Here is a 16,269-nt window from a genome sequence, read left to right as displayed (position 1 = left end):
ATCTAATCACATTCTATAAAGCACAATAAATCAATTTCAATAAAAAGGCATATGAAGACTACTGTATGCTGTTGAAAAGAGATGAGCATAACAATAAGGTGCTTATCTGTTTTCAATCTTAAAAAACTTAGAGGCTGAACAGGGCTGTAGAAAGGTTGGACACAGGGTCAGGAAATCAGGCACTGTGTCCTGGGTTTCCATTAATTGTCCATGGGACCTCTGGAAAGTCACTTCACAACACTGTGGACCTATTTTCTCCTCTGTAAAACAAGCCAATCTCATGATCTATATAAATCAGTGGCCCTGTTTATGCCTGGTTTCCAGAAATTTCTAGTGGTGTCCAGAGCAGACCAAACATTTTTTTCAAGTAACAGAGTAGTGTAGATATAATCCATCTAAACTTTTCTGTTGGGTTCAAATAATCCATAAAGAGATGTACCATCAGTGAACTATAATGTGTTTTAATGGAAAATTCTTACTACTGCAATCACCAAGCCTTGAGTATAAGACACCATGAAAGACCACAGAGTAATTTTTGAATTAGTTTCCAGTCCCATGGATACCTTGCCAAAGGTTTTGATCCATGTGTACCTACAATTCCTTTTGACAGTCACTTTAACCCCACACAACTTGATATACCAAAATCTAAGCTTGTAAATAATTTAAGAGGTAAATTACATCAAGTAATATTTTAAGTGTTTATTCATTTATCAATGGAATTTCCTGCAGGGTTTCTTTAAATCATTATCCCCCTCATATAGTTTAATGATAACTCAGTCTCACGACTTTTCAGGAGCACTCTCTTACACTTTAGTGGAAAGACCCTCTGTACTGACAGACATGGCCCCAACAACAGAAAAGGGCACTCATTCTGAGAAGAGCAGTAAAATCCTGCATTCAGGCAAAGAGGTCCTCTGTGCCCTCGTCAGCAACATGTTAATAGGAAGCTAACATAAAAACGCTGTCAAAAGTGTTATTTTGATTTAATGCTAGATGAAGAGAGTAAGTAATGTTGTTCAATTGAAGTCATCAAAGCTTTGAGATATACTATCAGTTGGTAGTTTGGGGACAAATTTAAGTCCACATAACCTCATGAGCAAGAAATGCACATTTGGAGGAAGTCCCTTAGTCTCTGTGCATATGTGTTTCCCTGGACTATTCTGGGTCCATAGGGAAGTGTATAGAATGCAGTTTAAAGGAAGACCTAGAAGGAAAACATAGTGCTTCGGATAAATGCACTGGGCTATGAGTGTGAATGCTGTGTAAATGTTAATGACATTATGACCTTGTTATTTGGGGGGAAGGAGATTTTGGGGGAGCCTCATCTAGCCTCATCTAGCTTTTTTTCTGATCACCAAACCAAAGAGGCTCAGTTCAACCTTCCATAAATCAATATCTTCTTTCTAGAGTAGCAGGAAATTTAAATTCTTCTATTGTGTATACACTGGAAACCCATAATTGCAAATCCATCAGTTTCATACCTGTGGTTCAGAAGGTTTTAAAACCAATGTACTGTCAAGAACTTTAGGGAAATAAAATGTCCCAGAGACAATCAACTGACATTATTTGTATTCTGGGCTCAGCTATGGGATTCATCCTTGAATCCATCTTTGAATCCAATCATTGGGGGGGCGGGGCACGTGGTTGTGAGTAGTTCTGCCAGATCCGCACTGTTTCATTGACTAGTGGGTACCACTCCTACCAGCATAAGATTGAGCTAATGCTCCATAGCTAGGAAGACAAATTACAAATTCATTAATTTATTAAAGTCTGTTATTACATTCCTATTGTCTACTCTAGATCTTTTGTTTAAACTAAGCTCTCTGTTAAATGAGTTGTTAAATGGTAATGTTTGGATTTTCATAATTATATTTGAAGTTTACAGGTCTTAAACCAGGAGGAACTCAGGCTGAATTAAAAGTTTTAATGCCTGACATGCGCAACTAAGGGGTTAGATAACCTATTTTAGCTATTTAGAAAACTATGAACTCTAATTCATAAATTATCAAGTCCTTTCCTCTCACAGAAATAATCCACCATTTGGCTTCAGAGATAACATAGATATAAATGGCTCAAGGCAGGTAACACTTCATATTTCCACAGGGTTAAAGGATGCAGAGCTCTTCCACATGTTATCTGCTGTGTTTCTGTAATCCTCACGTGTCAGGAGGGTCTTTTCCCTCAAGTTTTCACAAGTCTCCAGGTTGGTTTCCGTGAGGGCTCTCTTCACATTTATCAACGTTATTTTGTTCACCCTCGATCACATATACCTCATTCTTCAAAACAATCTGTAAAATATGTTCTGAGGCAAGTATTTTCTACTCATCTGTCTGAGATCAGTCATGGGGAAATTCCTTCCTTGTAACTGAAAACATACTGAGTAAAACAGCGATTTCCAAACCTGTTTTTAACCTATGCTTCCCCCGGCCTCCCCACCCCCCCCTGCCCAAACAACTTCTTATGCAGATCCTGGATCCATAAAATAGAGGCAGGCTGCTCTGCCTGGAGCTCCGCGGGTGGCAGACTCCAAAACCATCTTCCTCATGGCCTCTGTCTGGCTCCCTGCAGCTGTCCCTGAGCCACCTCCTGTGAAGCTTAAATGCATGCCTCACAAATTATTCATCAAGTTGACACTGGAACATGCAAAAGGCTGTCGACAGCCAGTGGCTTCTGAGCAATTGCTGCCCTGGGTGAGGACAGCCAGAGCCCCGCTACGCAATGCTGTGGCTTGGTTCAAGTGAAGGAACCTGGTAGTCACCGAGTAGAGTCTTGTCCGGCAGGTGGGATCCTTGGGGGAAGAGTCCCAGAATGTTTCCCTGAGCAGCCACTCCAGTTTGCTGCAGGGTTTGCTCCCCCAAGACCTTGACCAAGAAGTTGATGTACCTCATTGCCAGGCGAAGTGTTTCATTTTTGCTCAGCTTTTTGTCTGGAGGGTGTGTGGGGATGAGCTTCCTCAGCTTGGCAAAGGCGCTGTTGACGTTCTGCTGCCTCCACCGCTCCCTGGTACTTGTGAAGATCTTCCTGGTCATGTTTGAGTTCCTGAGACAGGAAAGAGAAAGGGCCCTAAGGGCCAATACCTTGTAAGCGATGGTGGGTATCGCATGTCCTGCCAAGAATTTGAGATATTAGATCTTTTTGACCCAGGTTTTAGGAAATTCCACTTCCTTATTTTTAGTTTTGGGGTTTGTTTGTTTGTTTGTTTTTTCTCTTTTCTTTTTTTTTTTTTTCTTTTTGAGTCTTCCTTTTGATAAAAGAAGAAAATGTGGTAGAAGAAAGGACAGTGTAAGAACAGTACCCTTCAGCCTTTTTCTCCCTAGATGTTTCGAAGCCTCCTGTTGCAAGGTTGTTTTATCCCAGTATCCCCACTATTTCTTTTATCACCAAATCCTCCAAATTGTTCAGAATCAGGCACAGTATAGGATTTAGTACTTGCGCAGATAAAATATATATTTAGCCAATAGGGATTTAAATATGGATTCTCAAAAAAATAAAAGCTGTACTCCTAGCTTTCACTAATAAGATAATTTGGGGAATGAAGATGATAGCGTGAAGACCTCACCTGGAGTGTTGGGCCTCACTGTGCAAGACCTAAAATATCAGCCTGGACCACATTTAGAGGAGGAGGAACAGAGTGACGAAGAGTCTTGAAACCCTGTTGTATGAACAACAGAAGTGGGGATATTTGGTGTGACAAGAAGAAAAGACAAGGGGCAGGTGGGAGTGGCGATTTGCCGTGGATGCTACAGAAGATATTCAGGCCTCCACAAGCCTGCACTTGGGTGACCTTTCCAACTCCGGGAGAGTTGACTATCACCATCTACTGCCAAATCTTCCTTTGCCATGTTTAACTCTTAGAGGCATGGGTCCCTTTTGCCAGGCAGCTTGCATTAACATGCCTTAGTGGGAATGCAGAAGATGCATCAGCAAACAAACCCCTCTGTGTTCTCAGCATCTGGTGGATATTGAGCACCAGAGCTCTACTCTGGAAATAGGAACCCCTCATCCCTCTCGAAACTCTGTGTCATAAGGAAGCAGTACACTCACCAGATCCCTGCAGTTCTGGAGGCAGGTACAGCAGGAGCTCAGCATAGGGGAAAAACCACCTTCTCCCTCAGAGGGTGTGTGTTCTGGTCACAGCACCAAACACCAGCCAGCTGTGAGGCGCTGCCTAAGTCACTTCACCAACCTGAGCCTCTCCTCAGCTATACCATGGGCGTAATTATACCGTCCTTTCCTCAGAGTTTGTTGTACGGATTAAACGGAATACTGCATGTGAAAGCATTCTGTGAACTATAAACTAAGGAATGTAAGCGCAACCAGCGCCTTTGCTCTGTGTCAGGTATTGTTTCTCATGCATTAACTCATGCTAAATACATACGCAAGCAGTGCTGGCTATGTGACGGCATTGTAGACACTGCTGGGATTGGCCGAGGGCCGCTGACATATCCCAGAGGTTATTTCTTTACACTGTGTGCTGGGACCTCTGCCCTTAGGTAGGAACCAAATGATGATCTCAGTTAATTAGAACAAGCCACTCTGTTACCCTCAAGCCCTGACTCTAGAGGGATCAGTCGCCAGTGGAAGCATCTCCACGGTGGGTAAGGACATGGGCTTCGGAGCCAGAACCCTGGTTTGGCTTTTGGTTCTGTTCCTTAGCTGTGTGACCCTGAGCAATCTACGTAAACTCTCTGTGTATCAAATGCCTCGTAAGTAAAGGAGAACTCAGGGTACTACCTGTAAGGACACATAAAATGATCCACATAAAACAATTTAGTGAAGTGTTTGGCACACAGTAAGTGGTCAATAAATACTAAATAATTACAATTATTATCTCTACAAATAAAACAGGGAAAAGTAAAAGTTGGTTGCAACTTAGCATTTTTTTTTTTTCCTAATGAAGAAGCTACAGTGTAGTAGAAAAGGTCTGAGCTTGATTTATGTATTTGTTTGTTCTGCTCTATATGTCTATGGACATATATGTATGTCTGGATGCAGAGCAAAATACATGGAAGGATTCAGGCCAAAGTGTTGACAGTGGGTCCTTGGGGGAGGACAGCGGGTTGGGGGAAGACAGAAAAAGGAGATGGGTGTGTTTTATTTGATATAGGTGGGTAATATTTTACATTTTTATAACTAGAAAGGATTCGTATATTATTTGCTTCATAACAGACAAAAACTAAGAAAGTTTATGGGCTTGAATGTAGAAAGACCTGGCTGTGAATCTCAGCTCCCAATTTCTTAGTTATATGATTCTGAAAAACTAAGAAAGTTTATGGGCTTGAATGTAGAAAGACCTGGCTGTGAATCTCAGCTCCCAATTTCTTAGTTATATGGTTCTGAGACAATCAGTTAACTTCTTTAAGCCTCGATTTATTCTCTGGAAAATGGAAATAAAGCCATCACCAGGGTTCTTGTGAGGATTAAATAATACATTCTGTAAAGTATATAAATACATAACTGAGCCTGCTACATAGGTGCTTAATAAATACAAGGATTCTCTTCCCTATACAGACGGGAAGGGTCATTACTCCAAAGAACAGCATTTCTCAGTCAACTCTATGGCCCCAGGACATTTCCCCAACCCCGTTCTTGTTGCCTTTCCTGCTTCTGTCTGGGTTGAAGACAGACGGCTGTGCTGAGAACCAGTGGTAAGGGGAAGCCATGGCCGCCCAAGCTCACTGGCTGGCTTCAGGCTCCCTCCACCGGCCACTTGGGTCTCCGTGGAGACACTCTTGGTAGGACCCATGATCCAATGACAGTCACACGCACTCCGAACTTACGTAACAACACTTACTGACCCTGTGTGCCGGACACTGTGCTGCTGGACCCTGAAGAAACCAGTGCCTTGTGAATGGAAAGAGAAGCCCAGGGCCTGTAGGAGCAGAGAAGCAGCACCCAACTCAGGCATTCCGGGGGCCTTCCGGGCTTACCATGAATCCTTCCAAACCGAAGGGGGGTGGACTAGGTGATCCCGAGGGCCCATTTCTGCTCTAAAACGCCACAGTGCCCTGCCTATTGCCTTTTTTTTTTTTTTTAAAGATTTTATTTATTTATTTGACAGAGAGAGAGACACACACACACAGCGAGAGAGGGAACACAAGCAGGGGGAGCGGGAGAGAGAGAAACAGGCTTCCCGCCGAGCAGGGAGCCCGATGCGGGGCTCGATCCCAGGACCCTGGGATCACCTGAGCCGAAGGCAGATGCTTAACAACTGAGCCACCCAGGAGCCCCTGCCTATTGCCTTTGATCTCACTTAACTCATTTCTAAATAGCCTACTCTTTCATCTACAGTGAAAAATATGGGTGTCGTCAGAACTGTAACCAAGTAAAACTAACGTAGGACAGTTTGAACCTAAATCAAGGGATTTTAAGATAGAAAGAAAACTATCCAGTTTTGCTTACACCGAGGCTGGCTGCTTTGCAGCCTGGACTGTGGGAGCAAAGTTACTTTCAAGCTTCTCTTGCCAAAAGAGGGTTTAGCTCACTCACTAAGTCAACTCTAGTCCCTTGTGGTGGTGGGGGCAGGGGGCGTCTTTTTCAAGCTGGAAGAAAAAGATTAAGCAGGATAAACTAACTGGTGTTCTCTTCTAAGAGGGCTCAATCCTATTATGCTAGAAGCAGACAGAGGAAATAAGGAGAGGAAAAGATAGGCTTCAGAAATACAGCCTGCCATCCTAGAAGGAGATTAATAATGCCTTGTTGATTTATCCTCAAGGGTGTTACTCTCCTCCACAGGGGGAAATAGAAATCAGTTCTTTAACAAGCTGGGAAAATTCAAAGTAGTGGTCACTGGGAAATGACTAACGTACTCATTAAATCAAAGGAAAATTGCACTTAGTGCTTTTCCAGTTGTAAGGACTGATTACTGCTAAGCTTGATTTCAGAATAATTTAAGACCTTAAAAAATACACCAGATGCCACAGAATCAGAAAACGTCTGATAGATGTCAAAACAGAGGTAAAACATGTTGTCCCAGGTCACATGGGGAGTCAGTGGCACAGCCTGTGTCCCACGCCTCTGTATTGATGCATCTTTGTCACCACCGACTCCTGCTGGGTCAGGGTACATAACCTTTTTAAGGCATGGATTCTTTTGGCAGTCTGGGGAAGCCTAGGGGAGGACTCTATCCCAGAACAATGATTTGAAATACATAAAGTAAAAAGCCTTTGGTTCCCTTCTCAAAACAATTATTTTAAATGCATGAACTGAAATAGACACATAAAAATCACCAATTATAATTAATAATTATTAAAATAATTTTAAAATGCAATACAGTAATAATATACTTTGTTTTTAACATATTAAATTATTTATTACCATACTTTCTACACAGTGATATGTAATCAAAAGATATACGACATCTGTAAGATGAAAGTATTTATGATTTTTGTTGATGACATCGTCACCAGTACTATTTTTTATTACCTACATTCATAAATAAAGGAAATGCTAAATTTAGATCAAAGGTTACTGGAAATAAAGATGTAATTTTTTCCCCATCCAAATGTATAGAACCCCTGATTTCTAATTACATGCCTCTGGTTGGGTGGGTGTCACGGACATGGGGTTAGGGATGCCTGGGCAGGAGGAATGCAATGGTAGATATAATAGGAATATAGGTGTGCATAAACTTCTCTCTATTATATTGTCACCACTGAAGGTAACAAGTTACCAGAGAGAAGAATGACAACTATGCCCCTGCAGAAATGGATGCCCCCAGTAGGGACTGCTTGCTTTTTTATGACAGTGGTTCCTGGACACAGAGCCTGCGGCAACAAGAAAGGGAGCACACAGGCTCATCCTAACATTCCTGCGGTGGCCTGTCCCAGGCATTCAGACTCATATGGCTCTTTGTACATAAGACTTTAAATTTCTCCTCCTGTCTTTTGGTCATGTGTATTTGTCTCTTCTTTCACCTTTTTCTCGAAAATAAGTGAAAACAGACTCCGGAAAGAGAGAGATGAAAGGTGGCTTATAGAGTTGGGTTAGGGGAAGGTGCCTAACCTCCAGCACTGGGCATAGCTTTGCCTTTTGAAATCATTATAGAAGTAACACGTGCTCATCCAAGAAACAAACAAACAAACAAGCACTACACAAGTGCATAAAGTAAAAAAATATAAAGGCTCTCTACCTATTCAATCTTACTCCCCAGAAGCAGCCAGCTTGGTGTGTATAAATATAATACAGATCCTTTAGACAGAATACATATGTCCTCTAAAAATCAAAACACATACTATTATGCAAATTACTTTTCTCATTAGACAACTCTGCACGTTGATGTTCTAAATAAATACACTTACCATGAGTCACAGTCTTTGGGTGGGCACCCCGCGCTCTGGGAGAGCTGCCTGTTCCACCTGCGCCTCACCGCCTGATGCACCTGAATGCTCCGCCCACCCTGCCCAACCTGAAGCCCCGACACACTTCTTCCCATCTTTTCCCTTTTTAATTTTATAACCTTCGCTCCCGCTAGCCTGAATGCGGCGGCCAGGAAAGCATCTCGCGCTCAAGTTTCGCACCTGCCAGGTGCGGGGGAGTAGCTCACCCGGACGCAGAAGCTACCCAAACGGCCCTCCGAGGTGCTGCGGGGTGTCTCCAGCATCGCGTATCAAGGCGAAGCGGCCAGGCCAACAGCACAAGGGCATCGCTTTGCTCCCCCCGGAGTCGCGCCACCACCCGCCCCCCCACCCCCACCCCTCGGAAAAACCCCAGGTCTTCGCACTGAGTCGACTTGGTAGCTGCTACCAAGTCGCCTCCACACCTCTGTCCTCCCGGGCGAGTGCGGCTCGGACTCCAGGGCTGCGCGGGAGACCGGCTGGCCTACGAGCCCGGCCCCGGCGGCACCCATGTCCCTCCAGGGTCGACGCACCTCCTCGCCAAGAGCCGGGAGACCGCGCCGTCGTTGTCGCCGTCGCTGGCCGTGTGCGCCCTCGCCTGGACGCCGCGCCTCCGCCGCTGCCTTTATAGGACACGGCCCTTTGTCTCCGCGACCCACGGGGCCCCTTCCCGCCCGTCCCTCCCCACTGCCTGCGGCCCCGCTTCCCAGGCCCACGACCCTGACCCACTAGATCAGGTTTTCTGGGGGTGGGATCCGAAATCTGCGTTTTTACTAAGCATTCCAGGAGATGAAGATGCCCAGCGAAGTGTAACAGTCACTGCACTGGGCGGACACCCGGATTTATGCATCTCGGGGTCCACAGTGCCCAGCACACAGCTTGGTTATTTCAGTGGCCTTCTACTTGGTCTTTTTGCTTCTATGCTTGCTCTGCCTGTCTGCCATCCAGCATCACTCAGAAGGATCCTATGAAAATCCAGTTTGGATTCCTGTCACTTCTGGTTCAAAACCCTTAGGTGGCTCTCCATTTCACTCAGAGTTAACTTACGTCTTCACAATGGCCCCTAAGATATACCTTTTACTGACCTGTCTGTTCTTTCTCTCCCTGTGGTTTAGTCAAATGTAGCCACTCTGACCGTTGTTTCAGGAACACACCAAACACCCTCCTGCCTCAGGGCCTTTGCACTCTTGTCTCTGCCTGAAACACTCTGCCTCCAAGTTATCCACATAGTTTTCCAGCCTCCTCCCCACCTCCTTTCATTCATTCCACCCTTATTACTGAGCACCTACTATGGCCCACCCTGTGCAGGTGTAGGGAGACAACTTCAAACAAAACAGACACAAATCCCTGCACTCAAGGAGCTGACATTCTTCAGGTCTTTGGTCAAATGTCACCTTCTCATGAAGATTCTGAGAACCACATCTAACATTGCACTTCACACACATAGGGACTCTTTATCCTCCTTCCCTGCTTTATTCTCTTTAGTGCTCATCCCCATTTAGTAATATTTTCCTTATTTATTCTGCCTGTCTCCTCCCAACCCCAGTGAATAGGAATTCATCAACATTGGTTAATTAAAGAATGGATAAGTAATGAATTTCTAGACATCACATTCTCTGAAGGACCCAGCAAAGGATTTGGTATGATAAACTCACAATGCATTACAGCTCAGCAGTTAAGAGTAAAGGACTCTGGAACTGCATTACCCAAGTTGAACTCTCTGGTCTACCCCATTTATGTGACCCTAGGCAAATTATGTAACTTCTCCCTGCCTCAGTCTCCTCATCTGGAAAATAGGGACAATGACAGGATTGTAAAGACAACTACCAGCTCCCTTCCCTGGGAGAGGATTATATAGCCTCACGCATTGCCATGGGAGGGACAGTGCCTCCCTAAAGGACTTCCCCACCCAGGGCCAGGCTTGGCCATGTGACTTGCATCAGCCAATGGAATATGAGCAGACCTGCCATCTGTGGTGATGGAGTGGGAGCTTTAAGAGTCATTCCTAGGGATGCCTGGGTGGCTCAGTCATTAAGCATCTGCCTTCAGCTCAGGTCATGATCCCAGGGTCCTGGGATTGAACCCCGCATTGGGCTCTCTGCTCGGCGGGAGGCCTGCTTCTCCCTCCCCCACTCCCCCTGCTTGTGTTCCCTCACTTGCTGTGTCTCTGTCAAATAAATAAATAAAATCTTTAAAAAAAAAAAAAAGAGTGATTCCTAGTTGGGTTATCATGAGAAAGTTATGTTTGGGGTTGCTCTTTCAGGCTGAAAGCCACAGAGCAAACCTAAAACCAACCACAGCCCTCATGTAACATGAGTGAGGGGTAAATTTTTGCTATTGTAAGCCACTGAGACTTTGGGGTTCTTTGTCCCCCTCCATAAAAAAAAAAATTCAGTTCTTATTATAAATAAAAAAAGCTGTTGCATGCATTGCTAGAGTTTCAGGAGGCAAGAAGGTGAAGAAAACGTTCCATCTGCCTTCAAGGAGTTCACAGCCTTTGGGAGGGAAAGGCATGACAAAAATGACTAAATACAAAAGAAAGTCCTGAGTGCCAGAGAGTGTGATCTTGGAATTGGGGAGGCACAAGATTCTAGCTGGAGGATCAGAGATGGCTTGTGGGAGGGATGGCATTTAAACCAGGCCCTGAGGCAGGGCTGCCCCTGACATTTGTGGGATCCAGGACAAAGGTACAATTGGAGACTCCTGACCCATCCCCATTCTTTACCCACTGCTCAGCTCTGTTCTGCTCTGTGAAGGGCCTTGAGTGAATGATGTGGACTCCCAGCCCAAATGGACCTAAGGAAGAGCCCTGTGCAGGCTCTGAAATTGGGCTCAGGGCCACTGGAGCAGAAATTCAGGGGTCCTGGATACCCAGAGTGGGGTCTAAATCCAGGGGTCCTGAATACCAAGAATGTGATCTAGAATGTGGAAAATGGGCCCCAGATGGGTACTGGAGGAGGGCTAGTACAGGGCCATCTAAAGCACATCTGAAAAGGCAGGGGTCCCAGTTGCCTGGGTACCTGGGTGGAAGGGTGGGAAAGACTGCCGGAATCACCTGGGGAGGAGTGGAGGAGAAGATAGTCCATGTGAAGCCACCTGCGTGGATTGAAGATGGGAACGATATGTTTAGATTTACAGGTTACAAGGCTCATTCTGGTGGCAATGCAAAGGATGGATTGGAGGGTGAGTTGGAGAAAATTAATTGGTCAACTTTCGCACAAGGGGGCCTTTAGAAACACAACTTGATATTTCCAGCAAACATCCCCGATTTGTCCTCTTTCTGCCCTTCTGTCTTCTCTGTGTGCTGTGGAAGGGGCACTGTGTCCTCCCAGTACCCAGGCTTTTCTACCAGGCCCTGTTATATCACAATTCTGATAGAGCGCAGGTTGTATTTTAAACCAAGGACCTATACTACCCTTCATCTTAGCCAAAAACCTGTGAGAGAATATATGTGCTTAATAGCATATTCTGTGAGTGTAAAAAAGAATTGTGGCAACGGGACCACAAGATCAGAAATGTGTGATGCAAGATGAAACAAGAAGCTGTAAGGGGGATCTGTGCACAGCTGGACATGAGCTGCAGAGAAAGGGGTACCCCTGTGCCGGCACACGGGGACCAAGGTCGACATCTGTTTTCTTCTCAAAACTGTCTTAGACGTTATTGTTGCCTTTATCATTTTTAAAATGGGAAAACATTTTGGGGCCCCATACCACTAGCAGTAATTCTTCAGATGATGGGCCCTCTCCCATCCTGGTCTCCCAGTGCCAGGAGTTAGGGGCTAGGTCCGGGTCCCCCAGGGGAAAGGGGTTGAAGGAGGAATTTACATAATCCGATTATTGGGGGATTAAGTTTGGGCAGCTAAACGCCTCTGTGTGCTGGAGCTAAAACCCTTACTATTCATGGCTCTCACTGCCCCCTGGAGAGACTGCACCTGCGGACTCCTGGCCAGGGAAGGGCAGGTCGCTAAGAGAGCCTGGTTTTGCTGGCTTAATTGATCTGTCTGGATTAGCCGGTGAATACTGGACCTCTAGTCCTATGTGCAGGGGTTGTCAGCTTCAGGAGAGACCAAACCTGAGGTTTTCAGAAGGGAATTCTCTCAGTCCAGGTGGTTGTGGGCCAAGGTCATTTTGGCTGGAGGTCAAGCATCAGCCTTATTTACCCAATCTTAAAAACTCCTTCCTCCCCTCTCATTCTTAACTCCTTTCTCAATCCCCAATTCTGCATTTCCAGGCCCCAATCCATCCATCCATCTCTCCATTCGTCCATCCATCTGTCCGTCCATCCAACTGTCCATCCATCCCTTCTTCCATCCACCTATTGTGTATGCAGCCATCAATTTATTCGTCACATGAGTTAGCTAGTTCTTGATAGTTAATAGAATTCACTAGTAAATCCTTTTAGGTAGGTTTTGTTCCTTCAAGTGTTCTATCTCTTAAGTTAATTTTGGTACTTTGACATATAAACTTTGACATTTTCAGAATCATTAATAAAGTGTTTTATACAGCTATTTGATGATTTTTTAAAAAAATATATCTGGGGGCACCTCGGTGGCTCAGTTGGTTAAGCATCTGCCTTTGGCTTAGGTCATGGTGCCAGGCTCCTGGGATCAAGTCCCGCATTGGACTCCCTGCTCAGTGGGGAGCCTGCTTCTCCCTCTGCCTCTACCCCTCCCTCCCGCTCAAGCTCTCCCTCTCAAATAAATAAAATCTTTAAAAAAAAAAAATGAAAATAAAAAAAATGTATCTGTATTTGTGTTGCCTTTCACAGTCCTCACATTATGCATTCTCTCCTTGATTAGCTTTGCAGAAGTTTATACATTTTATTGTTCTTTTTGAAAACTACCTCTGTGTTCCAACATTTTTATGATTTTCTAATGTATTAATGTCTATGCTATCTTTATTAAATCTGCTCTTTGTCATTTGCTTATGTTTATTTTGTTCTCTCTCCACCTCCCACTGTTAGATTGAATGTTTATTTTATTAATTTTCAGGCTATGAATTTTTTCCTGATATACCTTCGGTGTCATTCTGTGTTTCCATTTATACTATTGTTGTCATTAGTTTCTAACATCTGTTGTTTATTTTAATTTTTCTTTTTGAAAGTATTTTTAAATTTTCTTTTTTTTTTTTTTGTAAGATTTATTTATTTTTTTGCCAGAGAGAGAGAGAGAGCAAGACAGGGAACACAAGCAGGGGGAGTGGGAGAGGGAGAAGCAGGCTTCCCGCGGAGCAGGGAGCCCGATGTAGGGCTCGATCCCAGGACCCTGGGATCATGACCTGAGCCAAAGGCAGATGCTTAATGACGGAGCCACCCAGGTGCCCCTAAAATTTCTTTATTGTACTTTTTGGTAACAATTTGCCATTAATTTCCAATTTCATTGTGGTATAGTCAAAGATATGCTCTGTATATTTTTTGCTTTGGGATATTTATTGAGAGCTTCTCTTTGGTAAAACATATGATTAACTGTTATAAATGATCCATAAGCAATAGAGAAGGAGGTAAATATCCTGTTTGAAAAATAAAATGTTTTTATATACATCCATTAAATTGATCCTTCACATCCTTCTTGAGAGTTTTGGTCTGTTTTAATCCCTTTGACAGAGTTGTATGAAAATTTCCCTCTATTGCGCCATGTCTGTTCCTTCCTTTCAGTTTTTCCAGGACTGCTTGCTTTAGATCTTTATATTTTAGGATACAATGAGTTTGACACATGAAGACTCAGGAAGTTTTATTGATTTAGAGAATAAACCCCCTATCAATATAAAAATGGCCCACTTTGCCTTGCTTCTTATCATGAATTTTATATTATGACAACCTACTCTGCATTTTCCAAATAAAACCATGCTCGTTCTTTTACAGTTAATTTGTAGGTGTGTGGGTATGACTCTTGGTCCTAGGTTTTATCTTTCTGTGAAACTTTATTTGGTAAATTAAAATTCCTTTGACTCTGGTGTTTTAAAGGAGCCCCATCACCATGGTGAATTCTTTAAAGCAAATCTCTTTCTGGTTTACTTGCTCATTGGCTTGCCCACTATACACTGTAAATGTCAAGAGGGCAAGGACTTGGCTTCGTTAATCACTAAACCCCACAAACTGTGTTCACTGCACATAAAAGCTGCTTGATAAGACATTTGTTGAATGAATGCAAGACAGCACTGACTCATTTCCCCAAACAGCTGCCCCCAGCCTGCCCCGCTTTCTGTCCCAAGACACATAACTTGTTTCTATGAAACGAATGCTTCCAAGGCCATGGGAGGGGTTTGGATGATTATTTGTTTGTTTTAAGGAGAAGAGAGGAGCCTTCTGGCTGCTGGACACAGGGGGTTGAGAAAAGATGTGAGGAGACTAGCTAGCAGGCTGTGACAGGAGAGCAGGAGAGCAGATGCTGCTTGACCTAGGGGGTGATATCAAGCACCAACTGGGGGTCAGGTGCCAAATTCTCTATCCCATTATTTTGCACTGGGTACTAGGTGTCATGCAAGGCATTACACCCAATTTTTCCATTTAATACGAGAAATTATATATTTGATTATAAAGTGACATAACCAGTTATCATCCCTGACAAAACAAAACATGGCACCCAAGCAAGTGAAATACTAAAAAGTAAGCCCAAAGAAGCAAGACTTCACACGCAGCTAACTCTGTTTTACCAGTGGTCCTTATACAAACATCTTTCCAGAGCCAGCAGAGGCTGTAAATTCTCATGGACATTAATGTCATTCGATTCATAGGACCCACAGAGCCACTTACTGATTAGCTCACCTCCTCCAAAGCTCTTCCTGCCTCCCCTTCTCTAACCTCTTGCAAATAAAAAAGTAATAAAGCAAGCAGCTGCAGAGGAGAGCAGGTGATGTAGGAAACCAGGGCCTCTGGAAGGAGAAGTAAGCTGACATGGTCCATATCTCTATGGAAGCGCTGGGAAGGGTGCTTGGATGAGTGAGAGCTTTGGTCTTCTCTCATAAGGGAAGAGAGATTTGGCTGCTTTATCATCATTTTTGGACTTTCCTGAGGTCATTCCCTAGCCATGACAGGAAAGGAGGGATGCCAGAATCTGCAGGCCAGAGTCTCTGATGTACACTGGTCTTGTGGCCCTGGACATACTCACAGATAGGAACAATCAAGGAAAAAGTGGTGTTGATTTAGAAGGAAACAAACCTGCTGTCCATTGGGTCTTCCCCTACAGCATACAGTGACTTTAGTTGACAAAGGAAGAGAAACGATATCACTCTGTAAACAAAGTTATCCTTACTTGGAAGATTGCCATAGCCTGCCATCAGACGTCCTGCATTTCAGAAGGCCAACATTGAATCTCAGGGATGATCCTCCACTGGATCCAAATATAAGGCCCTGTTTGAATAAAGAAGAGGGGAAGGGTGAGTGATCCATCTACAATCAGATTTCAAAGATTTGCAAAGACTTCCTGCACTGTTGTAACACTGTCTTCTTGATGCCTTTTCTTGTTTGCTCTGTTTTCTCTGTGTGCTGTCTAATCTTGCGCCTTGTCTGGGATAAGTACAGTGATAAGGTTACCGGTTCTGATGGCAAGTAGAGGATTTATTAATTGCTTTACAGGCCCATGCTGCTTTGTTGCCTTCCCACTTAAACTGGCTACTTATTTAAGAAACAAAAAGCTGGTAGAATTGCCAAACAAACAAACAAACAAACATATTTTACCCTTCTGAGGCTGTTTTCTATAACATGGGAATAACAAATACTCATTGATGTGCTATGAATTAAGTGGGATAAAGTACTAAGCAATACCAAGTGAGTAACAGCTAAGAGAAGGCCTTTTCTGTGGCTGCAGAGGCAGACTGCTTGGTGTCTGAATCCTTGCTCCCACACTAGTCTCCCAGTTTCAATTTTCTCAGCTGTGAATTGGAAACCTCGGCTTCATGGCTTACTGTGAAGATTCACTGAATGATTTGGAGTAAAT

General features: G+C 44.0%; 2 protein-coding genes across 6 annotated transcripts in view; both read right to left on the bottom strand.

Moving 5' to 3' along the window:
* Nucleotides 1–684: 684 nt before the first annotated feature.
* Nucleotides 685–8,665, bottom strand: TAL2 (TAL bHLH transcription factor 2). 4 transcript variants are annotated; one of them, XM_045882834.2, is made up of 2 exons: nucleotides 8,520–8,665; nucleotides 685–3,063 (listed from the first exon to the last, which is right to left on the bottom strand). In XM_045882834.2, the coding sequence occupies exons 1-2, from the start codon at nucleotides 8,600–8,602 to the stop codon at nucleotides 2,712–2,714; spliced, it is 435 nt and encodes a 144-aa protein (XP_045738790.1). In that variant the 5' UTR covers nucleotides 8,603–8,665; the 3' UTR covers nucleotides 685–2,711. The 4 variants fall into 4 exon arrangements, with proteins under 4 accessions (XP_045738790.1, XP_045738791.1, XP_045738789.2 ...); XM_045882835.2 differs by having other exon boundaries at nucleotides 685–3,039; XM_045882833.2 differs by lacking the exon at nucleotides 8,520–8,665 and adding an exon at nucleotides 8,301–8,508 and having other exon boundaries at nucleotides 685–3,039.
* FKTN (fukutin) overlaps nucleotides 2,925–16,269 on the bottom strand; it is a 91,854-nt gene continuing 78,509 nt past the window's right edge. The window contains exons 11-12 of one of the 2 annotated variants that reach the window (XM_064579590.1): nucleotides 15,586–15,683; nucleotides 2,925–3,063 (exon numbers count right to left, since the gene is read on the bottom strand). In XM_064579590.1, coding sequence (XP_064435660.1) covers nucleotides 15,610–15,683 — 74 coding nt within the window. In that variant the 3' untranslated portion in view covers nucleotides 2,925–3,063; nucleotides 15,586–15,609. Of the gene's footprint in view, nucleotides 3,064–15,585; nucleotides 15,684–16,269 lie in introns of those variants that run through there. The other variant, XR_010407777.1, reaches the window with a different exon arrangement.

This window comes from Mirounga angustirostris, unplaced genomic scaffold (genome assembly GCF_029215605.1).
Source record: "Mirounga angustirostris isolate CCGP_5_RB_7025 unplaced genomic scaffold, mMirAng1.0.hap1 SCAF_15, whole genome shotgun sequence".
In the NCBI taxonomy this organism is placed as follows: Eukaryota; Metazoa; Chordata; class Mammalia; order Carnivora; family Phocidae; genus Mirounga; species Mirounga angustirostris.
This window is presented reverse-complemented; position numbering and strand designations above follow the sequence as displayed.

Coding starts and splice junctions, on each gene's coding strand:
- TAL2 (XM_045882832.2), bottom strand. CDS start 8,434: ATGGGAAGAAGTGTGTCGGGGCTTCAGGTTGGGCAGGGTGGGCGGAGC. Junction 3,064..8,300: donor CCCAAAGACTGTGACTCATG/GTAAGTGTATTT, acceptor ATTGGCCCTTAG/GGCCCTTTCTCTTTCCTGTC.